General features: G+C 42.8%; 1 protein-coding gene across 4 annotated transcripts in view; it reads right to left on the reverse strand.

The window, feature by feature from the left end:
• Positions 1–1,871: 1,871 nt before the first annotated feature.
• Positions 1,872–27,235, reverse strand: part of LOC124220916 (protein O-mannosyl-transferase TMTC1-like) — a 144,767-nt gene continuing 119,403 nt past the window's right edge. For all 4 annotated transcript variants that reach the window (XM_069137037.1, XM_069137036.1, XM_046630359.2 and 1 more), the window contains exons 12-16: positions 15,268–15,408; positions 13,096–13,295; positions 12,273–12,408; positions 8,020–8,149; positions 1,872–3,910 (exon numbers count right to left, since the gene is read on the reverse strand). In XM_069137037.1, the coding sequence (XP_068993138.1) occupies positions 3,725–3,910; positions 8,020–8,149; positions 12,273–12,408; positions 13,096–13,295; positions 15,268–15,408 (793 nt within the window). In that variant the 3' untranslated portion in view covers positions 1,872–3,724. The remainder of the gene's footprint in view (positions 3,911–8,019; positions 8,150–12,272; positions 12,409–13,095; positions 13,296–15,267; positions 15,409–27,235) is intronic.

Raw genomic sequence — 27,235 nt, forward strand, 5'->3', positions numbered from 1 at the left:
CGAGTCTCTTTCGCTATTATTCCTTTATCATACGCGCGAATTATGCCCACCGCGATCGAGTGTACCGAGGTATGCATAATTCGGTATTAATGCGAGCACTGGAGCCGCGATTTCCAATTCACGTTTTACCACCGATTCCCCGATTCTGATTTCCATGCTTTCGTGGAACAACAGCTACGAGTGTAATACATATTCATCGCAGGGGCGAAAGTGGGAGGAAAAACCGAAGGGGCATTTTATTTTCGAATGAAAATTAGCCTCAACGAAACAGATGAGACACAAAACGAAAGAACACGAAGCGTTTGCAAGCTCCTTTGAAATTCGCGTGACAGGGGATCCAGACTCGTGGTTATTGTTCTTTTTACTTCTTCTTCGTGATTACTTTCCCCTTTTCAACCCGCTTTAATTTCTTGTACCCGTAATCTCGTACCCACGACAAAAGCGAAGGCTGTAGGTAAACGAAGAGAGAGAGAGAGAGAGAGAACGATGAAGCGAGAAGGAGTGAGAGACAGGAAAATGGTGGCGACGTGGTTCACGGAATACGTGACACGCCTAGGGATTACCTATTGCATGCAAACCGAGATTTCCGAGTTACAAGATTGCCCGAAACCTCGTCGAAGAATTCACGACCCCCCCACCGAAAACAGACTGTTGCTGTACACACGACAAGAAGAAGGCACCTTTTTTTCTTCTTGGAGGGGGGTTAAAGCTCGGCTGTTGTTACTTTGGTGAAAAAAAAGTAGAGATGAAAGATCGAGAAAAAAAAAAAACAACGGGAAGCAGGGAGAATAATACGCGAATGATTAGTTTTCTTCGCAGGCTCGCGGCTTGGCCAATCGGAAATGATGGGAGAACACTGGAATTGGGTACACATATAATCATAGGCACGCCTGTTTTTGGATCGATAATAATTAGAGCCCCCCAAACTGCTCGACGTCGGCTTCGAAGGAGCCCGATGAACAACCATCGCGATTAATTAATTAGCCTTGTTTGGATAAGGCCGGGCACGTGTGCCGCACTCACACACGTTGAAATTCACACGTCGTTTACGTAGGCAGCCTACGCCGCCGAGCTCGTTTATCTTGGGTCGGTGGTCCGCCATCTTGAATAAACCAGCACCGAAACTCGCGTCAGCGGTGGAAAATCCGACCGGATTCACCGTCGTCTATCACATTTTCGCGAAATATTTAGTAAGCGAGTATACGAGTTGTTTGTTCAACGCGCGAATTACCCTCAGGCTTCGGTGATTTGCACCCTGTGGGATATACATATTTGCGCGCGAATTACATGCACTGGAAGAAGATATTCGGGCCTCTGTTTACACAATCATTCGAACGTACATCTTGCATAATTATTCTTTAATTATACCAAATATTATTATATGTAATATAATGTTGTTACAACGGGTACAATTATATGCATCGCACATACACTACGCTAGATTCCTTTTCTTTTTTGTTTTTTTTTTTTTCTTGGTTTGTTTCAATCATATTTATACATAATATATAGTTAATTACACGCGTTATTCCTATATGAAATAACCAGCTTTTTAATTTTAACGATACAAAATATATTTACAGACTTATATATACATAAATATATATAAATATATTTATATATGTATGAGTACTTATTTGTTACAAAGACCGTCAGGCTTATAATGTACCTACGTATAATACCGTATTTAATATTGGTTATTTGTTTACCTTTATTCTCGTTCCTTAGTACTGCAGATTAAGCTATCCTGACCCTTTTTGCACCCCGATATTCCGAGATTTTGTTAATTCATTCACAGATAATCGCATTTGCACGAATATAATATAATTTATTCGCTATTTGTTTTATTTCTTCTTTTTTCGCTTTATTGATCGTTTGTCATTTTTTTTTTTCTTCTTCTATTTATTTATAGCACGTTACACCGAGCCGCAGAAAGTTTTGCGGTGGCTATATTTGGCATTTCTTTCGTCTAAGCAAACAGTGAAAAATGAGAACGGCTAGCAGTAATTGGACTAATTACGGTCCAATTTTACAATCTACAAAGAATCTAAAGAGCTGTTTTTATAAATTGCGTATAGAATTGCGGGATATGTCATTTTATACGCGCTAAGATACTGCAAGTTGTACCCACAGGAGGAATCGTCGAAACCGGAAATAAATTAAGATAGTCTTGTGCATGAATTCAAAACCCACGATGAATGAATCGTGTAATTTCGCAATCTCATAGCGCGTACAAAGTACTACATTCACGGTATATAAATATGATATATTTACAAGTATAATTCAATTGCAAATTTTCCGTTTTGAGCTCGTGTCTAACTTACAAGCAGATGCGTATAATTTTCTACAAGACAAACTTCTGGATCAGGGTTATTATTTATCAGACAATTATTATCAATTGTTGTACGATGTGTTAGCAATAGTAATCGTATTGTATAGAGTTTAATCACAAAAATTCATTGAAATATACAAATATGTTTTCACTATAATTAATCTTATAGCGTCTTTTCCTTTGCGGTTTCCTTCGTTTCTTATTTCACACCGAGTACAATCCTTGTAGTATTTCAATCTCACAGATCGGTACAAAACATTCGATTGGTCCACATGCAAAGTACATAATTTGATACCCTTACTGCCGAAATCGATTCTTACTAATCTCAGTTCCGCTTATTTATTTACTTATTCATTTGTATCCATTTTTACATAAATTGTTTATTTTCTTATTTGCTGCTTCATCCTTCGTCTTTGTAAAATAATTTCAAACCTCGCCTTGCTGCAGCAATTTTCTCCCAGAACCGGAAAGCTGCATTGATTTCAACGATTTCGAGATCTGCTAATAATACGATTGAACAATCTTATTCGACAAATTTATCGGCAGCTCATACCTGTTTCGCATTTCCTATCCGATATCTCGTTGCCGCATACATTTTTTTTATAATAAAACCTTTTTTCTCACACGGACAAAGCTTGTGAACCCTTCGGAATCATCGATTTATCAATATCGAAGCGTTGTAAGTAGAGCATTCGGCGTTGAGAATGATTACTGAAATTTCAATAAACCTAAGCGTACGCTGACTGTACAGCTAACCGTGAAAGTTTCAGAAATCAGTATTGTGAAATTTGAAACGAAAATGAAGTCGATTAAAATAAAATTAAAAGTAACACAACCACGGTGAATATTCGAATTATAATGATCATCGAGGTTATATGTATTATAGGAAAAGTATATCATAAAATGATACAATGATACGCAATAATGATGATAGCAACAATATCTATAATAATTATAATAACAATGCGTTAAACGTCAACTATATATTATATACAATATGATGTTCTGTTGTATTAGATTGTACATTCAAGATTTCAAGCGATAGAAAATTACATCACCGTGATATCGTTACATCATATTGTTGTATAATATTGAATATTCGCGCCCTGCAGCTTCGGACCTTCAATTCAATTATACTTCACCGTATCGTCATATCATTCGTACAATAATACCGTTACACAACGTTATACCCTAGCATAAAAAATCACCATCGGCTCAATCGGTAAAATAAATTTTCCATCTCGTTTCAACGTCATCACCTCGACTTCATCTCCTTTTGCTATCCTCACATGTCTTCGTTCGTCTTTGCGTAACGCGTTGCGCAAATTTGCGGGCCTCTACACGCTACGCGAAACAATTCCAAACCTCGTTGAAACCTGAATCAGACTGTAGGTACTAAAGCGTCTCGAGTAGGTTCTGGACGAGGAGCGCCGGCGCCGTGACTCGAGCTTTCGTCTTCCTCGTCTGCCGATCCGGTCGCACTCCGCAACGCGGCGCTCTCTGAAGCTGCTCCGATTTGTTGCTGTCCTGCTCCAGCTGGACCGAAACGCTCGCGACCCTCGGAGTCGTGCATCCCGTTTCCTGAAACACCCGAAAATACCGAGCGATGATAAGAAAATGTATTAGAAAAAACTGCTTGACCGTCGATCAAACGAGGATATATTTGGAGAAAGAACGAAAAGAGACGACGGATGTAATTATAACGCAGAGAGTGGAGATTTCGTGAGAAACTTCACTGCCACGTCGACGGTGTTTAGTCTGAATTGTTCGAAAGTCGGAACAATTACGCGACAGGTACCGGTGTATAATCGTTTCAGCGCGACGGTTATTTCTGCGCTGCTGGCCGAACGGGGACACAGCGGGGAGAAATTAACTTCTTACGATAATGGCTGTACATTATATTATATATACTGCTGAAATTTTCCACGATTCGGTGGAGCAGCGTTCAACATCTCGGCATTCGATAGGAAACAGTCTTCGTCGAGAAGAAGACTCGAGCACGGAGACGAGAATAATTGCAGAGAGAGAGAGAGAGAGAGAGAGAGAACAACTAAAGGTATTTCGTATTTCTATTAAAAGCTCTAATTCCGCCTCTTCTTTGTTTTCGCCTTTTATAAATCGACGCGGTGAATGCGGAGAACTTGTCCGAAGGTTGGACGATACTTGGCGAGGCTTTCCGCGTGACGAGTAAGGAGACTAACTCGATTAGCCGTAAGTATAGCAAAACCCGAGTTCTGATCTCTGTCCTCTCATGCAGCTCGGCTGGAACTAAAACAGAACCCTATCACCGGTTCGGCTGGTTAACCGTGTGCATGTAATACACGCGACTTTTCACAACTCGGAGCTCTTCCAAAGGTGGACAAAGTTCAGATCAGCGTCGTACATCTCAGCGCTTTGAATCGTTACGGTCTAGCTGCAGTTTAATTATAGACGAGGATCGTGTGATATAATATGCAAGTTTTATCAACGCGGCGGATTTATATATTATATAAAAAAAAAAGCTCCTTCTCTTTCCCTGTCCTTTATCGCAGAGGGAAGCGAATCTGCGGTGCAGGGTCGAACGGTCTCCAATACGGCGGAAGATATCAGCCGGATGGAAAAAGAAAAACGCGTCTAATAAAAACAACGTTACGCACATGACTAGCCATGGAATAACGTATATACCTACATATGCATATAATCACCCGCAGGGGCTGACAAACGGACGTATGATAAATCGAAGCAAAAAAAAAAAAATAGATCAGGCTTCTTCTATATCGTCATGTAAATAATAATTCTACAGAAATTTTTGCACCCTATGGTGGAAGCCCTCTATATTTAACCATGAAAGGTGCATGGGCAAACATAGACCGTCGCCTTCGTGATGCACCGCTCCACACTCGACTGGCTCGAATCAGTCCTGCAACACTGCAGAAGCAGCACAATTCACAAACTCTCTCTCTCTCTCTGTGCATGCAGTGTTTATTATAAATTCTGCACCGTGTTACAAAGAGGAGATTAAACGCGGTCTCGGTCGTTTATTTACCCAGATGACGTTGACTTTACCGCGCGGAATAAATTGGCAAGAAAAAAGTTGGAGAACGATGAATAAAATATAGACGATGAACCCGAGGCGGAGATTATCACTCGAGTCGGTACGAGCGAAGAAATCTTGGGGAGCTGCTAATTAATTGATTTTAACCGATCTAGGCGAGTCTCGGATGGAAACTTCCGTCGGATCGGTAACGGAGTTGCGGAAAATTTCTCCGAAGGAGGCAAGGAGGTCAACCTCGTTCCTCGAAATGCGAGCTTTTCCCCGAGTGCACAGGGCGCGATCGTTCAGATCTCTCGGTGCAGCGGCTAACTAGAAACTTCGAATAGACAGAGACAGAGATAGAGCGAGAAGCTTGCGAAAGTTTAACCGACACGCAAGTTGAGCTTGCTTGACGATTTTCCGTTCGGAATTCGACGCGGGGCGATTACAACCCGAGCTTCGTCTCCCACTTGGGACGGACGCAAACCGGTCCGACTGATTTTACAGCTGAAGAAGCCTTTTTTAATTAAAGTCATGAGACTAGAGGAAAAATCCTAATTAAATCTCGAAGCGAGAGCGGCTCGCGTCAGGCTGTTCTGGTATGAGAAACGGCATCCTACCGTGATTCAACTGCATCTGCCGCTAACATTTGTAGGGTGTAATGAATCACGGAAGAACAAGAGCCGCCTGTGCATGCACACGGAATTCCCCGTCATCCGTCTTTCCTTGCCTTTCATCTCACTCTCTCCCGCATTCTCTCTGTATTTTACGCTTTATCTAGAAATTCTACAGGCCTCTGTTGATACGACGTAACGCATTTATCACGTGTTTCTGTATCGTGCGGTAGTATTTCCTGATGTGCTCTTCTCGGAGGCGTCTCGTTTTCCCCTATCCATTCATTTGTTGCTCCGCCGACGGTAGGTTGGTAGGTAGGTACACGGGTATAATACATTTACGGTTGACTCGCATCCTTTGAAACTCGAGGTCATGCATAAGTCAGGAACTGCGAAACGCTTCGTCTCCTCGGCTCTGTTGTTAAAACGAATCGAACGATCTTCATCGCCGTTCATTCCTGGCTCCGAAAATTTTTCATTCCCTAAAATTGACTAATCCGAGCTTTTTCTTGCCACAGGTGCCGATAATCGTGTACAATTGTCAGATGATGCCAGTCCATCGTTTTCTGTTGGCTTAGGTAGTTTCACTCAATGATCTCCGAGAAATTCAACAATTTTCTTTCAAAACTGAGTCCCATTAAAAGCATTATTTAACCTAGAAGTTACCTCAAATTCTATTTCACCGATTGCAAAATCAGAAATTATTCGGAAGCTAAAAGGCTTCTACGTTTTTGCGTATAATTTTTCATTTGTATCAAATCTCGTTCGACGAAAATTTATAACGCAATTGATTATTCGAGGATTAAATTGCGGAGGTACAATTATCGTAATAGATTTTCAGTAAAAATAACAGCTACGTAGCTTGTTTTGGCGTGCGAAAATTGAATCGGCTGTTCCAAGACCGACGCCGCTTGGTTAAAGGCTCTCAAAAGGGTGAAACGAGGGTCTTAGGAAACGCGACGTCGTTGAATGGGCGAAAGTTAGCAAGTCAGCGGGTTATTTAATTGAAAGGTATAACGATAACGGTGATTACGCGGGTATTACTAGACTACAGTCAACAACATCCCCGGAGCCGAGGCGATCACGGCAAGAGGGCACAACTATACAGGCGAGGTGAAAATCAATGGGTAATTTCCGGTTTCGTTCAGCTCGCCTCGCGCGTTCCGTTTTTTAATCTAATTTCTGATCGGCCCAAGGGCGCAAGCTTATTGCGAGTCGATACGAATCTGGACAGCCGTCCTATCGCCGGTCAATCGCGGTTATATTCGCGTCCCCCGGGAACCCGAAACTCCGATTCCATAAACCGTGCTGTAATTCCGGAGAGTTCCAACCGCGTCGATTTAAAACGCGTTGCCAATCGGCGTCAGGATCGATCGACGCGAATGAAAATTTGTCGCTCGTTTAATGACGCACGGTTTCAAAGCGATACCGATTCCAACCCGGGCCGATAACCCTTTGCCGAATTTCGGTCGGAGTCAGAGGGGGGATTTTTAATTGAACCGGGTATATAAGGCTCGCGAAACAACCTCCCTCGGGACCTTGCCGCGTGTAATGCTTTCGTTGTTCCCGAACGAACCCGGAACCACCCACCCAGAGACCGACTTCGGTCTCGCGGAAGATACCGGGGGGCGGTATCGAAGTGACGGGGGTAGAGGGGCGGAACGATAACGGGTCTCTAATTAAATCCGAGAAGTGTTATCGTCGTATTACCATCGTTTACAGTCGTCATTGTTATCTCGGATACCGCTGTACATTATTTTTCTCATGCCGTGGTGTATAATCAGCCGATCCTCGAGATTCCCTCGAGGAATAATTGGCAACGTCTCGCAGCGAATAACTCGCCAATTTTTACAGAATATTAGCAATTTCGCCGTATATTTTGTCGAAATCGTTAACTTGCGGTACATTAACATGCGGAGATTATTAACGTGGAATATTTTAAAGCGTAGAAGACGACTTTATTGATCAAATTTCTCCCGTACTTTCTCCGTTTGCTTGATCGCAGAAAAAAAGAGATAAAAAAAGAAGGAAGAAGAAAAAAAAAAGAAGAAGAAGAAACTCACCGTCAGGCAGAGATTGTGCTGATGCTGATGGGCTCGATGACGAGACTCACTCTGCAGCTGCCATGCCCGGATGTAGAGGTCCCCTCGATAAATCAGACCCCCTCGCCTCGCTCGCAGCATCAAGTGCCACCTGAAAATGGAGTGAAGAAAATTTCAATTATCCTAGCGTTATACGAGTAATCGTAAGAATTATTTCTACACGCAGAGAGAATTTTTTGAATTCACCAAATATGGCGAAAGAAATGTTGTTACATGTACAAAAAAAAGGGGGGGAGTAAAAAGATAATTTGTGTTATCAAATAAACTCACATTCATCACAATTAACAAAATATTTCTTTCGTCGTATTTGATCACCATGGTTGGTAAGTTCAGCCATTTTATTTATTTTTTTTTTTTTTTCCAGTTTATAGGGTACGGCAAACGAACGCTTTTTCAACTCGAGCTCAAACGCCGTAGTCACAGTTTACGAACACGGCTAATTTGAGTCGTGGATTGAATCACGGCCAGCTTCCAAGTCCCTCGGTTTAACCGACATTTTTTTTTTTTCTTTTATATATTCATTTGGCTCGATGTTTGCAAATTGGGAATCGTAACGGTGGATTGATACGAATCTCTTCGAAGCGCGAGATGAATTAATTGCGGACCTCGCATTGCCAGCCGAGGTCAAATACTGTTTCAGATGAACTTAACACGATGGTTTTGAAGGGGTGGCGAATGATGCGGATCAGGTTTTGTCAGTCATGGAAAAAGACTGGTTCCCTCACCCAGCGAGGTCAGCACAGTTCCTAATTAGTCGGAGTCTCTCGCAACCCAGAAAAAGAAACAGAGAGAGAGAGAGAGAGAGAGAGAGAGTGCAAATCTGAATTTCAAAAATATCTCAACCTTAGATTCTCTTCGCTGTTTTGTTTCCTTCAATTAATTATATTCGTCGCCGAAATGTAAAAATCAAGGCACTCTATTCTCACAGTGAACTGATTTTGAGACAGACTCAAGGCCTTCATGTTTTTCAAAAGCATCCAAACTTGAATCCTGCAACTTTTTGCAGGTAGATCCAAAGATCTTTACGACGATGATTTTGCCATAAAATTCATGTTGCGCTTCAGTCTGTGCAAGTGACAAATTGTACGCGTAACGGTTAGAATATTCCGTAAAATTACGTGTTGATTCAAACTCTACGCGTGGTTATTTCCACATACATAGAGAAAATTTAATGGAATGATTGATTTTCGGGAGTTCATAAAGTTCTTCGTTTTCCTCGAGATCGTCATTACGAAGAAATCCCGACGTCGCAATATCTGATAAGAAATGAAGTATTCAAATTCCCGCGTGCCGTTTATGACCACGTCCGTTTTTTGTTGCCATTCCACCTCTCCCAGTATATTTTCGAATGGTGAAAATCGGCAGACGGCAACCGCGAGTGGATTACACTAGCTATGCAGACGTCGGGCGAATTCGTTGACTGCAAATTTGTTGCAGACGCGAAGAACAAAGTCGGGGCAATGGATCGAGGATCGATGATATCGCGCGCTAGGTTCGGACGCGGATATATAATGATAGGGGAGGGTTCGTCGGTGATTTATAAAAGCGCCATTCCGCCGGCGAGATAAAGGTAATGGGCAAGCTGGCAGCAGCGCTGCGCTTTGACGGTGCTTTCGGGGCTTTCTTGATTTAACATTAGCCACGCGGCGTTTTTCGGATTTTCTGCTGCGCCAAGTTTTACGCGACACGTAGACACGCGTATCGTGCGAACTGTTATTGCAGGCTTGGCACCCGCCAAACACCGTCGCGGCCGAGTTATCATTTTTACCGACACACGGAAAGCGGGGCGAGAAGAAGGGAAACGGCCGCTCGTAAATTCCCGATTTATCAGTTCACCGGCCGCTTGCACCTCCGCGGAAAACGCCGACGACTTCGCGCCGAAATTACTATCCGAAACGATATCCGCGACACTGTTTTTCCATTTCGAAAAACCGTAAGCCGCCCCCATGCAAATCCGATTTGCGCCGCTCGAATTTTGCTAGCGTAAAATCTACCTCGATTTGGTTAAAAACTGTTCGCGGTTCGACGATATTAATTTTCCCAGATGAAAAAATCACGTTCAATGTTACAATTCGATGTGTAGGAAAACACACGCGCCAATGTGAGTTCTGCAGGGGCGACTGATCGAAGCTTTAGCGTTTATTTTGCGGTCGTTTGAAAGCGTTAGGTGCGCGGATCCGTCATGCGTGAATTTAAAACTGCACGCGTCGATTGGTAAAATACAGACGCGCTTTAAGCGGCGAAACGATTTATCGGCTGGTTGTTCAATTTGACGGATACAACGGTCAAAGGATTGATAACACGTCGGGTGGACGAGGGAAGGTTTTTCGAAAAACTGAAAGCTTATGAATAGGTAAATATTCGAATAATGATTCAAGCTGTACGTTATACGATGTTGTGCTCGTCGATTTTGGGTGACTAGTGTAAGCCTTGGAATAAGTTATTCACTGAATTCAAAAGCTCGCAGCTCTTCGCGATACTTCATACTTCAAGATAAATTACGAAATTTTACTTCAATTCAAACCCTTGGACTTAATAAAAACATTGAATGACAAAAAGTTGCAAGTAAATATCGAAAGACTGATCGTTGTTACAGTATTGATGTATAAATATACGTACACAACATACATCGAAACAAAGAAAATTGAAGAAATATAAATGTTGCTTTTTGTGGGGGATTCGTTTGATCGGGGTTATTATTCAAAGTTCGCGCAGACGCGGATCGGCATTCGACGGTAAGAGGCGTTTCAGCCTCTCCGGAAGTCGGGATGGAATTGGTATTTTGATAATTCATAGATTCGAAACGCTGCTAAAGTCCCTCGGCAATGGATGCGAGGTCGGATCGGGTACGCAGGGCGAAACAAAGCTCAAGACTTTTTGCCCGTCCGACGTTCGTTGCGCGCCTCGCGCTTGACAGCCGCGAGGGTGAAAGAGATTGGAAAAATTCTGTCTTTCGTATGTTCGCTCGATTTGCTTCCCTCCAGCAAAACAGCGGCTACGTTTCAGCTCGCGAAACAACGCCGGCAACTCCGCAATTTTCTATTTCCTCACACGTCACGCCGCCAGCAGCAGCCATCCGCTTGTCACGGACCGGCGAGATTTATACGCGAATTTGTAATCCCGGATGAAGCGAGTGGCCGAGTTTGAAGATGTATCGAACCCATCGTCCGGTCGGAGAGTTATGAAGACAGAAATATGATGTAACGAAGGGCCGAAAGTGCGATTGAAGTTAATCGAGTGTTCAATTCAGTCGAAACGATATTTCTTCAACACGGAGAAAAATTTTAAACTTAGAAATTTCACCTACAACAGCACAGTTATTCATGAACTTGAAGGGATCCCATCATCGACTAATTTCTGCAATAAAAGAATCGCATCCTTTGACCGATTTTGAATAACTAGGGCTCATTTTGTTCGCGAATAAATTCTATACGAATCTACAGAATCAGTTTTTGACTAACGGTGAAGTATTTCTCAGTAAGGTATTAGCACATTATTCGTCACAGTGACAATGATTTCGATAATCATGGTTTTTTGATCAACTGAAGAGTTAAATAAATGATAGAACCTTGATGAATTGTAGAGAATCCATTTGCAATCAAATTTAGTGTTAGCTCATCGTGATCGTTTGAACAATGAGATTTTTTCACTGTACACTGTAAGAATATTCCACGATGGAATTAAATAAAACACGATTTGCTCTTAGTTCAACACTATCAAATTTCTCCACTAACGAATTATATTCAGGAAAATATGTCTTTTTTCTGCATACGTTTATTTATAAAAATTATAAGCAATCATGGATGCACAAAAAATCCTAATCATTCCAAAGTTGAAGTACTTTTGTTACCGGAAAATACAAAGCAATTCAAGATTTTGCATGGAATATAAAAAAAAAAAAATACAAAAAGGAGAAGAAAAAAGAAACGGGTGTACACTATAGTGGCGTCTGTGACTGAACCGGTTAACCTGCGTTATTTAAACGGTGTACGTGTTTGAATTCAACCCGCGCGTTTAGCGCGACTTTCATACACGCAGGCTCCGCCGATCGAGGATAATTACAAAAGAATAAATAGCGGCGAAAATTATTCCGGCGAGGAAATAGACCGCCGGCTTTCACTCATTTCAATCCCTCCCTTTTCTACTCCATTCATTCTCTTCTTCGCCTGTAATTAATTGCGTTGCTTTAGCCCCTAAAATCGCCTTAGACGTACCTCGTGACGAGCTGGTGAACCCGAGGCCACTGTCCCCTGGCGCGAAGGATCCTCGCCGTGCCGAGAAGGGAGGCTCTGTGACAGTTCGAGACCTCCATCCCCTTCAGAAAGTACCTCAGAGCGGCGAGCCATTTACCTGAAACAACGGGATGACGTTTTCTTTTCATCAATATACAACGAGTTTCCATTTCGCACAGCGGCATAATTAATCCGGCTTATGTGCATAATTAATGTATGTATAGTCTAGAGTGGTCCTCAAAAAGGTGATTTTTTAATTTCGCCTGGCTCACCCCCCTCCCCCCCCCCCCCCCCCCTCCCCAAATCGGTTCCAAATAATTCAAATAACATCCCTTTATTTCTCAGTTTTTTATCTCAGCTATAGCCCGCGCCCTCGAGAGGTTTGGAGTTCCCCATTTAATCCTTTCGGGGGGACATTAAATCTACCGAACGGATTTCCATAAAATTTAGCACACAGGGTTTCTTGGGTCGGCGATTACGAATCTGAAGTGAAAATTACAAAATCTAAAATGGTAGATCCAATATGGCAACATCAAGTAACTTTTCGGATTTTGGTCCGGCATGTCGGATCCGTCATTTTGAATTTTGAAATTTCAATTTCAGATTCGCAATCAGCGGCCCTAAAAATCCCTTTGTATTAGATTGAAAAAATGAAGGATCTAGTTTTGAATTATTTTAAACGGTCAAAATTAAAAAATGACATTTTCAAGAACCACCCCAATGCGTATACTCCTGAAGTTAAAAACGAACGCGATTGCTCGCAATTTGCTGGAAGGTAAATTCTCAGGGGAAACTCGTCACGTACCGTTGCTGTTCAACCATGCCGCGTACTCGGCTAGGTGGTCAGGGCTTCGTGGCTGGAGACGAACGACGTGCCGAAGAAGCGCCCCCGCTGTTTGCCCGGTCGCCAATCGCGCCAGCACCAAATAGGCGGGGGTGTAAGCTGGATCCAAGGACACGCATCTCTGCAGCATCCTTATGCACTCGTCAGTTCGATTCGTTTTTCTGGAAAAACAAAAAAACCAAAAAAAAGCTGAGGTGAACGGTGGTTCAAAAAATTAAAGGAATCCCCTTTGGTCTTGAAGTGAAAAGGATATAATGGCTCAAACTCGAATGAAATGAAAATTTCTCAGAACCATTGATTACCGATACCCTACATTTTGATATTTATTATTAAATTTTTATTCAGGATGAGCTACTGCATCGTCCCGGATGTTCTTGATGGTGAAATTATTTTCTTTTATCGATCCTTCGACCGCCCGGGTGGTATAACGAAAGCGCTAGGATGGGGAAATCGTGTGTACCTACACGGATTGTGTAGCGAGGTATGTATAATGGCGCACGTATGGTATATTCCCGCGCCATAAATTCAACCTTGTAATAAATTAAACGGCAATTTAAAAGGACTTGGGGGAAGGTGAATTATGGTTCAGCTTTGACGGTTTACCGACTGGGTGGCCGTAAAAAGGGACGCGGTAATCACGTTAGAATCCCCAATGGTCAGGCTAGCAGGGGTGGTAATATGACAATCCCTTGTTCATAATTGTTTACCACATAACCAAATTCACGTTACGCGCGAGGTTATTTTTCGAGAGATGAGGGAATAAATTGGCGAAGAAAGAAATCGAAGGGAATGAAAAACATCGCAGCGAAAGTTTCAAAGAAAAGGTTGAGTGAGGCGATTTGCGATTAATTCTCTACTTTCACATCGTTTTTCCCGGTGAATCTAGCAAAACTTATGGGCTTGCGTAATTTTGAAACACCGACATTGCAGCGTGTATTCGTGAATGAATAAACACTGCAAGAAATATTCTCCCGCTTCGACCAGTGCCACGGGTTCGCATACGTTCACATTCGGTATACATTTTCATCCGGCTCTGATCTTCTCGAATCCTCGCGTTTACGGAAAATTCAGCACTCTACAAGGATTTCACGTTACACACGTTGTATATGTATAAATGTGCATACATATGTAAGAAACGTCTGAAGATTTCAAGTAAAATATTCAACGCCACAGGATGCGCCCCTGAAAAACAGCCCCGAAAAAATCGAAACGAGATAGAAAAAAACCACGCCATTCCTCGAGGTCTCGGATATATTACGTTGATCCTTCGACTTTTGTGCTTTACGAACACCCGCGCGTTCATCGTGAGTGTTATACCTTACTTTTTCAATTACCGAAATAGATTAAATTGGTAAAAGGAAACGAAACAAGATCACGTAATTTTGGGTTCCTTCTTTTAACACGGCGCAAATGAAAGACCGAATTCTACATTATCCACGATTGAAGTGAAAGAAAAACAAATCGTTGTTCAGTCCAACCGAGCGGGAGAACGACAGAAACTATAAAAAACGAAACAATTGTTACAGCGATAACTTACGGAGGGTTTAAATGACTGCGGAAAAGTGACCTACGGTTAAAACGAAAGCACACGCAGAGGTATAAGACACCTATACGCAAACGGAAGCAGAAACGGTGTGCGAAGCTTTTCCTCGTGTTAATTAAACTTTAATTTTGTCCGAAGCGGCATGAATTACCGCGGCACGCAAGATTTAACGCGTGAAATTCGCGTGAGCGCTTTTCGGCCAATAAAACGGACAATAAACCGTTGATAAAATTGTCCCTTGCCTGCAACGAAGGCGCGTATATACGTACATTATACGATCCGTTATTTCGCGCGACCATCTTCGCGGGGGTTCTAATTAATATTTTTCTGGCAAAATATAGAACCGAATCAGGGAACAACGAAATTCGAGGAAAACAATTTGAGAATCATCAATTACGATAAGATCGCGATGGATATTCGCGATATTCGTTAACACACGCAGGGCTGCAGGCCGTCGGAGCGACAATACAGGTATTGAATTGCATATCTTAATTGAATCTGCGATTCACGCGAGCAGCTTTTTCGAGGTGTTGCCTCGCTTTGCGGCGAAGCCGAAGCCGAGGGGGGAGTTATGATGCGAAATAAATTACCTGTAGAGCTGGCCAAGATTGTAATGAGCGTTGACGTGACCCGGCTGGGCGTTAATGGCTGACAGAAAGTGCTGTTCAGCCTCTTCGCCGACCGTCAGAGTTCCCAGGTTGTTGTGAGCGCTCGCGTAAGTCGGCCACAGCCTGAAACAGACGGGAATTGAACGGGGCGAATGATTGCCTATAGATTTTTGCCGATCGTGAAGCACCGACAAGCCGCAGCGATACGGCTATCGATCCCTGCAGCGATGGGAATTCAACGGCGAAAATTCTGCACGGCACAGAAATGAGCGGATCTACGGAACTCGGTTAAGTTTCCTGAGCTGTTGCAGTTCGACTGTACAAAGCGACGTGCATTGCGGCAGAGCTCCCGGTTAGCTGTCGGGGATTAATTTTACCGAATCCGAGGATGCCGGGATATTACGCTCCGATGGAATCCGCCTCCCCTGCACAGCTGAAATATTGAATCGGTCTAGAACAAACTACGATTGGCACGCCAGATTACAAGCTTTGCTGAATAGCCTGGAATACAGTCAGTTGGCGGAGTCGGGGGAACTTGAACGCGACATTACAGTTTCACTTTTCCACCGGGTAGAATGATTCGAAAAAACTTCTCCCACTCGCGGAGTATGATTGGTAGGAAAGTGGGTGGCAATCGGCGGAACCTGAATTCAAATGGACAAAGAGAAAAGGGGCCTTGAGGCTGGTCAATGAATTACGAGCATTCCCTAATCGAAATTTAACGCCTACTTTACAGATAGTAAAGTAGGTTCTGTTCTAACGCTGAGAATGTCCAAAATTTACTGATTTACCAAGTTTAGGCTCAAAATAGGGTCTGCTTAAAACCTCCTTCAACCATCCAGAGGTAGTACAGCGCTTCTAGTTAAAGGGGTTTTTGTATCCGTAAGAACGTTGGATAAATACAGCTGAAATGCAATACTTGATTTTCAAACGTTATTGAAACTGGTCAAAATTATGTCGAAATAGCTCTCGTATTATTCATTGCGAGCACTTGAATATCGCTGTAATAATGCATCTGTAGAGGAGGAGATACAGGTCCAAGGGGGAGCTGTAGATTGAACTGCGACAAACCAGATTCAATCGTCGACCAAGAGCGTCAAATTAGGGTTTGGTACCTTTGTCCTACGGAGCTGGAGGTTCGACGTACGGTTTGTTTTCAAATTCTTAGGAGTCAGAGGGTCAATGTAAGATTTCTAGGTTCAGTTTCCTTCAAAGTAGGTTTGTATGAATCTCGGTAGGGTCAAACGTAGGCGCTAAATTTGAACTCGAGTTCGACTTGAATGCCGGAAAACGTCTATCTAGTTTGAAAAACATGGTTTTCTCCGTTTAGTTTACGTAATTGTTTTTATTTATTTATTTATTTTTTCTTAACTCAAATTCACATTCAAACGGAGGGATACATCGATGCACGTAGTTCAGGGGTTAAACGATCGCCTAATTTTTTCATTCCTATAGCTTTCCATCTTCTTCTCGCGGTTTCGAAGGGGAGGTAACAATAAGTGCGGATCCTCGGCGAGGCGCCAGAGGCGTTGGGGAAGTAATCCAAGCTTCATTTCGCGGTGCACACATCGAGATATTTCGAGGCGGCGACGGGGTGGATCCGGGTCTCTGGTACGACTCGCAGGAAAAACAACGATCCTACCGCCTCGGGTGAAACGATTTTACACTCGACACCCGCCGCTAAAGCCAATTTCAAACACTTCAGACAACCGTGCACAGCAAGCGCTGCGGCAACCTTAGGTAGACAATTTTCAACCCTTAGGTATACGTATAGTCGGTGGCGCCGTGCATGCGGTCGGTTCTTATTGCCGTCAAAGGAAAGCGACAAACTGAAACTTGGAATTTTCCGCTACGCTGGAAACGTTTCGTCTCCTGACAATGGAAAACATCGGCCTTCTTTGAGCCCGGGAAAAATGTCGGACGAGAATTTTATCAATTATAGAGACTCGGCGAGAAGGGAGAGCCCTTTTTCCTCTCCTCGTAAAGGCGGGCGATAAGCTTCGGACAGCAGCGCGACTAATATCAGCCGGCGAGGGGGAGAAAAGCACGAAGCGTCACGTCCTATCGACTAGAACGGATTTTTCTACGGGACTCCGCGACTCGAACACGGCTGGGATTAAGAGCTTCCGAGTGAAACGCCGGCTGGACTCGGATGCAGCTACGGCAGCAGTCGAAGCTTAAATCCGGTGATCTGCTTGTTCGGATCTCGAGCTTCGTCCGATCACTCCTCCCGTGTCTCCTCCCTGTTACTCTTTGCGATCGAATTTGCGGTGGTGGTGTAAAAAATTTTGAACCAGCCGGTTTCTCGGTTTATTCTCCAGTCTTGCAAAGGTCAGCAGTAGCTAAACGAGGTCGAACTATTATGAAAATTTTGGAGCGAGTAACCTGTACCAATTATTGACACGTCTGGACCCCTTTCATATTTCAAAATTGTAAATTGACGGCACAAATTGTGAATTTTTCGACGACAAAATCAATCTCTAGAGGGTTAAACTGTACAAATTTATCTTCAAGTAATTTTGGAACCGATGATCAAACGGATACAACCAAAGGAGGTCAGTAACTGGTACACTCACCTTATGCAGAGAGTACAAAAAAACTTTGGTTAATATATCTAGGAACAGTGGGCGACGTTTTTGCAGAGCTCCGATCATTTCGCGTGTAATTGCAGTTGAATAGGAGGCGGGCAATATTGCGAGATGAAATTCCCCTGAAAGCTAGACTCGGACAGTTCTGCGTGGCTTTTCGGAGTAGAGCTCCTTTTATGCATGCATAATCCTTCGTGTATTGTTAGGCAGATACGTTTACAAAAGACGCGAGAGTTTCCCGGGGTGAGTCGGGTGGATACAAAGCTGGTGTAAGACGGCGGAAGACTGAAGTGGTCTTTCTTAATTACCGGTACGTGACAACAAGGCGACCACAGAGGCAGGCCACCGGAGCTCGACTTCCGGTTACGGGGCCATGGTACCAGGGTGACTCTATCTTGGAGTTCCAGGGCTTGGGAAATAAGGGTCATCCGGAAGTTCGACTTTCGCTACCCGCGGATCGGCGAAAGTCGCGAATTTTCACGACGCTGAAAAAGCCGGGTGGAAATGAACAGCACGCCGTTTATCACGGCTCTGAATTTTCCGGTGTATTCTTGCCGTGACGAGTATAATGGCGATAAGGAAGAGCGATACGAGGACCGCGCGACGGGAATCCAGATTGGCGAGGTGCTCAGGGACATTCGCTGTACGAGCCGAAACGAAGCGAACCGAGGGAAACTCGATCGAGTTAAAAGTAAATCGATCACATATAGTTTTAAAAGTTATTTAAACTTTTTCCATGTACCTACCCTTAAACCCGCCCCGCGTCCCTCGTCCCTCAAACTCTCTGGTTAAAAAGTACTTCTTCGGAGTTATACCGACGCGACGGGTCAGAGCTGGTACCTATAGCGATACGCTTCTCAACCTTATCTAACGTCATCCTATCTCGACCATCTTACTAACTCTGCAGGGAACGTGGCTCGCAATTTTATCCGCAGAATTTACTCTTCGCTAGTGGATTCTGAGGTCAGGCGGAGACTCTGAGTGAGACTTTCCAGCAGAGACAATGTTGGTTATTGGATATTTATGATGCGCTTCAAGAACTCGAAGTAAAGCACCAAGTTCAATTTGCCAAATTCACAAAACGAGAGCAAATTCTATTTCATTGAAGACACGACCAAATAGTCGTAGATTTTTTAAAGCCCGCTATATTCTTGTCGACTGAAAAACATTGGTGAAACGAATATTGATTGAATCGCACGTCGAACAAAAGTTCGGGTTAAATTTATATTGAAATCTGTTCACGGGCCAGTGATTTTTCAACTCGTGTCAACAAATTTCCAAAATCTGTTTAACCCGTATCACGTGGAACGGCGTGTGGGTGAAATGGACTTCATTTCTCACTCGAGGATTCGGGCATGCGAGCACATACGAGTACGGAAAGGTGGGTCAAGCTGCGAGAGGAGGAGAAAGAGAAAAAAAATTGCTTCTATTATTTGGAGCGCTTAAGGGAGGCTCGATGCTAGTTCATTCGGCAAAGAGGCGAATACAAAGAGGGCGGCCGGGTGGCATGGCTTCAGCCTATATACCTATTCAGAGCGCACGCCGGCTCGCTTTATCTTCTTCTTATAAATGAAACAGGTTATTTATTATCCAATAAAGAGACACTCGCTGGGCGAAGCGTCCCAGCGGGCGCCGTTCTCTCCTCGACGGCGCTGCTCCGAGCTTCTTCTCCTCCCTGCAAGAAGAAGCGCGCGAAATTCACGCGTCTACACTTGACGTATAAATATCGGCGGCAACCCCTGACCCTTCCCTCCCAAACAGCTGAAAACATAAACCGGGCGCTCTCTACCGATTCCGGAAATCTAGTCGCTGTTCCAAGGGATAGGCAGATTTTTTTACAGGAATGAAAAGCAGTCTCTTCGTGTCGGTGGTGAAAGCAGCGAGTGATTTGAGAGAGAGCCGAAAACCACTCGTTGTCAGTTTACAATGATTAGAGAAAGAGAACTCTGCGGCCCTCGCTAAGCGAGTTACACAATACCGAGTACGAAAATTGAAGATTCTTCATGCAAAGAAGACAAGTGTCTCTTCCCCTGAAAAAGGCGAACCAGTGGGGTCAAAATTCCCCTCTCTTTTGCATCTTTGTGTCCTTAACCAGGACCTGCATGCCACTTGTTTGAAAATATCCAGAGTCAGTTAGAACCAAACTAGTATCAAGTCAACATAAATTATGCAAACACATGACGAATTATATACCTTATATATTTTCTATGAAATTTCTCGTTGAATCAAGATGCTCAATCATCAAACATCGGGACATTAAGAACCCATTACGTTTATCTAAATAGTAAAATATCTTTCAGTTATAAACACTAACTAATTAGTATAACGTGGTCTTAAAATTATTAAAAACCAGTGTGCGAACCTCACGTATATCTTCACACGCGGAGACAGTAAGATCGACAAGGTGTATCTTTTATCCGTTCCCTTTTTATCGGTTCAAACGTAGTCAGCTCCATCAAGGCGGCTGAGGCAAGGTTGACAAAGTAAATCAAAGATGTAACGGAAGGGTGAACGATGAAGGGGGAAAAAGCAGCGAGTATCAATATAGCATCGCGAGACCGAACATTGATCCCTCTGTTCTGTTTTACCCAACTTTCGTCATTTTTATCGCGGTGCTGCATGCGATGCGTTATCGATATCGCCGCTTTTATGGTCCGAAAATTATGGGGCTCGTTGTCCCTGGTCGATGCAATCGGAAGCCGACTGATGGGTTACTCCTGAAACCGCGAAGCGCCCGAATTTAAATAATATTGTTTCCGCGAATCGGCCGCGCTGATCACGAACAGACGAGTCAAAAGGTCCTGCGAGACCGTGAGCATTGTATGAATTTCAAAAACGCCCCTATAAATTCCCTCGATTCCCATTGTTCGCCTTCAGTCGAGGCCCTGCCTTCTACACGCATACATATATATGTGTATATACATATATATATATATATATATATATATATATATATATACATACATATATATACACATACATTATATCTACACGCGGCAGAATTTTATTTAGTTTTATTCTCGCACTTGTTAGCACGCCTCCAGCAACCGATACGCGAGACAAATTGATACCTCGAAATGGCAATCGAAAATTCTGATATATGTATTATAATATACAGTTACCCGCGAGCTTTCGGCACTCTTGCGGAAATTCGTAAGACTTGAAACAGAATGGCTAAAAATGCAGCGTCGAATGCGTGCAGCTTGAGGAGGCATTTACACGAATTTTAGTTAATTTTTTCTCATGCAGGAAAAGTTGAAAAATTTTTAAAGGTTTTAGGCAAGCAGTTCTTACATCTTTTAGAATAAATTTACCTCATTAAAATATGTAATAAAAATTACCTCAATTGGCCGTATGCAGAGTCATACAAAGTAAAGGTTTTCGACCCCCAAAAATTTCTCCGTTCAGAGAAGGGATGTAAGAGTACAAAAATGGAAAAAACCGTAAATCGATTATTTGGCCATAAATGCCCCCATAATATTCTCCTAGGATCGAATTATACCCGTATTACCGGTCACCCGTATACCCCGGTTTTTATTTTCTCTAAGCTTTTTACGAGATGCACATACGTTGCGTCAATGTATTCAAAGGTCTCCTTGCTTTTAGCCTGATTTACTGCGGCTGATATAGACGGACGAGCCGATATCCCATCATCCCCGTTTTTATACCCCTCGGAGAATAATGCTCCCTCTCTCTCTCTTTCTCTCTCTTTCTGCTTCGGTGCGACAGCCAAGAATACCATAAAATTGCAATCAAACAATGCATTATCGTAAATATAATGTTCCTTGTAGCACATAAATTTTTCATAGCTTATTTATGTACACGGATGTACATGTATTTATGCATTTTTTCAGTGAAGCTTATGTTGTTGGTATGTATTATTGGACGTGATTTTCGTTGGTAAATGAATACAGAAGTGAATGTGTGTATAATGAAGGTATTATCCGCCATGTTATATAAAAGGAAGAAAAAAAAAATCATTTACCGTCATGTTTTAATTCCACGAAATAATTTACGCTTATTGGATTCAAAAAACGAACTGTTATTCATGCGAAGAAATACCTCGTTACTCCTGGAAAGCAGAAATTAATTTTTAACGATAAATCAGAGTTTAAGCAATTTTACAAAAATAATTTTATACACAATGTGCAGTATCTAACAACACGTATAATATGTTATACTTATTCGTCATCATTCTATAAGATAATTATGTGATTTCAGAAAGTCAAACAATCTCTCCTCAATCCGTTAAAATTGTCTTCTATTAATTCGGAGCAAACGTATAAATGGGAAAATTCTTTTGAGTCGAATAGAAGCAGATGTCACGATAGAATCCGAAGCTCAACGACCGTCAGAGGAGGTTTAAGAGAAATATTTTACTCCGCGCTTGTTTCTGTTTGGTTTTTATTTCAATGATACGAATCGATCGATATCCGGAGCTGGAAGTTCGTGGAAGAAAAAGTCATTATCCTAGTATCCAACACAATGCCGAAACGGGTTCGAAGTAATTAGCCGAGGGGCAGAGTCAGCCAGGTTTTAAAGCTCGGATGAATTCGGATGTATAAGTTTAGCATAATTATTCGGTTTAGTTCGGGATTAATTAAGTACACTAAACCGCAGAAGTTGATTCTGCCACCGGACTCGGTCCCCGAGGGGTCGACTGTATAACGCTTACATCTTTACCGATTAATTTCACGATGCCGTTCCGACCGCCTTGCCTCGCCTCGCCTCGTGAATTGATCGCTGCTTTGAAGTGCTTGAATAATTTCTCTTGCCCGGTAATCGTGCTCGCCTTAATTTGCTACTTGACCTAACCAACTTACTTAACAGCGATTTACGAGCTCACCCAATTGGTAAATCTCGAGTTATATATTTTCCACTTCACCTACCCCATAACTACCCCGTATTACTTTTTCGAGCTCAAACAAGGTGAAACGAGCTTCGTTCAGTCGACCGAAAACTTTAGTTGCATTTATTTTATGCGCGCAAACAAATCCTGCAGGCTTACGCAATCTCGTTGAATATCATCGAAAAATACACCTGAATACACAGGGTATTACCCGTCAAATCGAACGGTCGGATTTAATCTGACTGCCCTTGAACACAGTCAAAGTACGTATTGAAAGGATGAACTTTGAATATTTTCAGATTTTTTCGGCACGTGGTTTCTTCACGACAGCTCGTCCAATAGATTTATTTCAACTACGTAGCTTAAAACCTGCACGACGTATGAAAAATTTTCGTTTACAAAAATTTCAGATTTCTCTTGCGAACTTCTCGAGAGTATTTTTTCGGATTTTTCATTCCCCGTTTCAGTGTAGTATTGATAAAAAATGCGCGCAAATTATTCGAAACTGAAAAGTAGCCAGATCGAATGGGCTACAATTTATACACAGCGTGCCTTCTTCAATGCGAAAGGTTGTCTGAAAATTTCATAGTCGCCGGAGCAGTGGTTCGGAAGATATATCAACAAATATTCACACGGTCGCGAGAATTCGGTTCAAACTTCGCGGCGCGGCAAGCTAATTGCTCACCCTGCGCGTGGCGCTGCTGCGCACTCGAGCCCGATCTTCAGTTGTTGCGCGTGTTGTTTACAAAATCGGTTGTCGACTGTTTCTCGCGGAGTATACTTCGGTCTATTATTTGTTACGATTCCTGACGTGATGTGTAAGTGTCGTACTGCCGGACAACATTCTTGAAGCATACTTATCCAAGGTAAGAATTCAAAACTATGTGTTGCGTATCGTAATACCGATTGTATGACTTTCACCGTTCGTACCGCCACGTTACAGTACGTATGATGAGAAATTTCACAGTTGCATGCAAACTGTTGCTTGTAAATTTTCAACTACTTTTCCGCCCACTGCGATATATGTAGACAATCTTTGGTACTGAAAAAGATACGCTGTGTAAAAATTTCAGCCAATTCGATTAGAACGCTGTTCTGTTACGGAAGATTTTTTAAGATTTTTCATAAAAACTATACGTTGACGTGGCACGAGAAGTCACGGAAACTTACAAAGATGCGAAACTTTTGCATAGGAACTTTTTCTATATGACATCTGTCTTTCAAGCTGTGTTAACTTGAATAAATGACAAATCGGCAAACGCTGATTTCCGACTAGCTGCGGTAACAAAATGCTTGGTCAGGAAAATTTGAAAAAATTCGGGTTCCATAATGGCAATACGAACTTCAAGTGAGTAAAAGGGCGTGTAACGGGTTTTGCTTCTCCTTGAGCCTATAGCGTGGATGTACGCCTGATTGCGGTGACGCGAGTCTCTCGATCATCGATGTGTGTGTGCCGTTCCTGCGGGTGGCTGACAATCGAATGCCGTCCGAAATAAGAGAGCTGGGCACACCGACCTCAGTGCCGGATCGTTCATTCCTGGTCACTTTGTCTTATAATTTTATCTTTATTCCGGGTTGCTTGGGCTTATAATTTTACCTCTATTCCTGGTTACTATGTTTTATAATTTTATCTTCGTATACCTGTTGGTTACTGTGTTTATAATTTTATCTTCGAAGACCTGTCGGTTCCTGCTGGTTCCTGTCTTTCTCCAATTTGATTTTTATATACATGTGGATTACTGTCGTCATACAATTCGTGAATCATGTTTTTTTTTTTATATACAATCAGACAGCTTGCCAAGGCACATTCGTTATATGCATATCATAATGCATTTTGGAGTCTTATTTATTTGAACGTTTCTCCTTTGGTTATCCCGTACCTGATCAATCCGTGCTCATTCATTTAATCGTGTTTTAAACAATTAAATACCGATTCAACAAAAATATATTACAGGCGAAAACATCAAAAGTGGTCGGGGAAAAAATCTTGTATTTTCGTTCGATTTGACGTGGAATCCCCCGTTATACATATAAATAGAAAAATGAATAAAACTCGCGTGTCGATGAGTGACGCGGAATTACGCCGAAACTGAACCGAGTGAAATTGGCTTGTGGGGCTTAGGATGTTGAGCAAAAAAGCGATCCTTCGAAAATGCAATATTCGCAGAATAATTACGCCATCGCGAACAGCGATTGTAAAACGTTACGGTGACAAAAAGAGAGTATTCTGTATATGTACTCGGTCGGAAATTGCCATTTACGAAAGGCTTAAATTTTTCGCGAATTCACCCTGCAGTGCACGTATTGTACATGGGAAATTAGATCCTCGATTGGAGCGATGCGAGTGTTGGAAAGCGAGGCGGTGTCGATGAAACGTAATTTTCATCGTTGTCGGAGCCCCCTGGATTTTTACTCGTTTTCATGCACGCCTGTGTTTGTCCGGAGTGATTGCATTTTCGAAGACAAATATTGCGCCATTACGACGGCGTGATTGGCTGCTACGGTACGGAGATACCTACCCTCCTGCCGCTGCAGTTCGCACCCTGTTTATTGCCGTAATTGCACCCCCCTTAATTGCCTCCAATTCCGGTACGGAATTCGGTCCCGCAGACTTCGACGGGGCTTCAGAACCGGCGAAAACTATCGGACAAAAAATCGTTCGACGATTCGACCTCCGCGGTTCGCATCACCACCCAGAAGTCTCTCGGTTCTACCAGTCTCGTTATAAAAAGGGGGGGAACAACATCGCGACGACTTTCAGAGAATGGGTGCTAATTATTTTCGACGGGCACTCGCGTTCGGCAGCCTGCATCAATTGCAGATCCAGCTTTTGTTGGCCTTTGCTCGAAGTGCAGTAACCATTATCGAGGGGAATGTCGAGGCAACGATACTGCTGCGTCGATTAAGCGCAGTCGGTGCAGCGCGTGTCTTTGAAAAAGCTGATACTGAGAGTGTCTGATGCAATTTCTTTCGTTCCTCCATAGAATCGGGAATTTCGAACACCTCGCTGCGTGGATTAATTGTGCAATTTTGATGAATGATATTCTCGTCGTAGCTGAGCTCGAAGGCTCGATGATCAATTAATTCGTGAATTTCGGGACAATGTGTCTGCGATTCGACAGCACTCATGTTTTTATGGAATAATTACGGAGGTGGGTGTAAGATGAGGAGTAGTTCAGAGTTTTTTAACCTCCCGCACTTGTCGTGATTCTTTTACGAAGTTCGCTGAGCGACGAGTGCCTGTATTTACGGGAATTAAGCGACTCCGACCAACCGACAAGACTCTCGTATTTTTACTCGTGCAGTGCTGTGAACTTGGTGGAAAAAAAGGAAACCGATTGTGCGGCAGTTTGTACCGAGGTACAAGGGCCGCGCAGCACGCTGAAAAGACGAGAGGGCTGCGTGAATTGCGATGCGATTTTAGTGTAGGAATGATGAAATACGGGACGGAAAATAGTTGTAACGGGAACAGAAATGAGAATTAAAATTAATGAAATGTTTTCACTTTGGAGTTTTAACGAAAAAAAAAGTTGCAAGGTATAAAAATGACTCTTAGTTTTGAAAGCCGGTTCGTGAATTCTATGAATATTTGGGATTGAAAGACGCAAAGCTGGCGGGGACAGTCATTTGGTAGATTTCAAGCGAGACTTTTATTCAACCGCGCTCTCAGTTTGCCCCAAGGAACGAGGAAACAAGGGTATAAATTTATCGTTCGGAAAAATATTTTCCTGCCGGAAAATTGACTCTTGAAACTTGTACGAGCATAAGGGAGTGAGAGCTGGCATTAAAATACCCTGAAATATTAACTCAACGACGAGGGATCGTTTCTTTTGGGTTGATAAAATATTTGGAAAATATTTGATTAAAGAGCTCCGGATGAGAAAAGGCTGCTTTTATTATATGAAAATGTAAAGTTTTTTTACAGGATTGATAGTCGATATGTCGCGTCGTTTTTGGTACTTCATTCCTCAAATAACAAAAATATCTCGCGCTGACGATGACGAGGGTAATTCACTCGGTTGAGGGTATTTCTAATGAAAGCAACAAGGAAATCCCCTGCGCTTAGCATCGGTATACATAATACAGAGCTGCCGAAGATTGCATCGGATGTGCTTCAGGCGCAACTTTCAATTCCATGGAAAGTTGTTTAATGGGGTCGTTATCCCTCAGGTCGAAACTTTAAGCCGTCGAGACGCGGATAGGGTTCCAGAATCCATTGAGAATGAGCTAAGGGACACCTGCCATCCACGAGAAGTCTCTCCCTGATGTTCAAATTGAAAAGAAGTCACCAAGAGGGGCAACGCCACGTTTCTTGAAAACGGCTCACCTCAAAGAGAGAGGATGAATAAATATCAAAGAGAACAACGAGCGGCGCGTTGAAAAACTGGGCTTTGGAAACGATCGATTAGCGGAACATTCTTTTTTCTTTTTTTTTTTTTTTTTTAACTGCGCTCATCGGTTAGATTTCTGGATAACTTTGTACTCCGTGGCCTTTTTGTCTAGTGGTCAATGG

This window comes from Neodiprion pinetum, chromosome 6, assembly GCF_021155775.2.
Source record: "Neodiprion pinetum isolate iyNeoPine1 chromosome 6, iyNeoPine1.2, whole genome shotgun sequence".
NCBI lineage: Eukaryota > Metazoa > Arthropoda > Insecta > Hymenoptera > Diprionidae > Neodiprion > Neodiprion pinetum.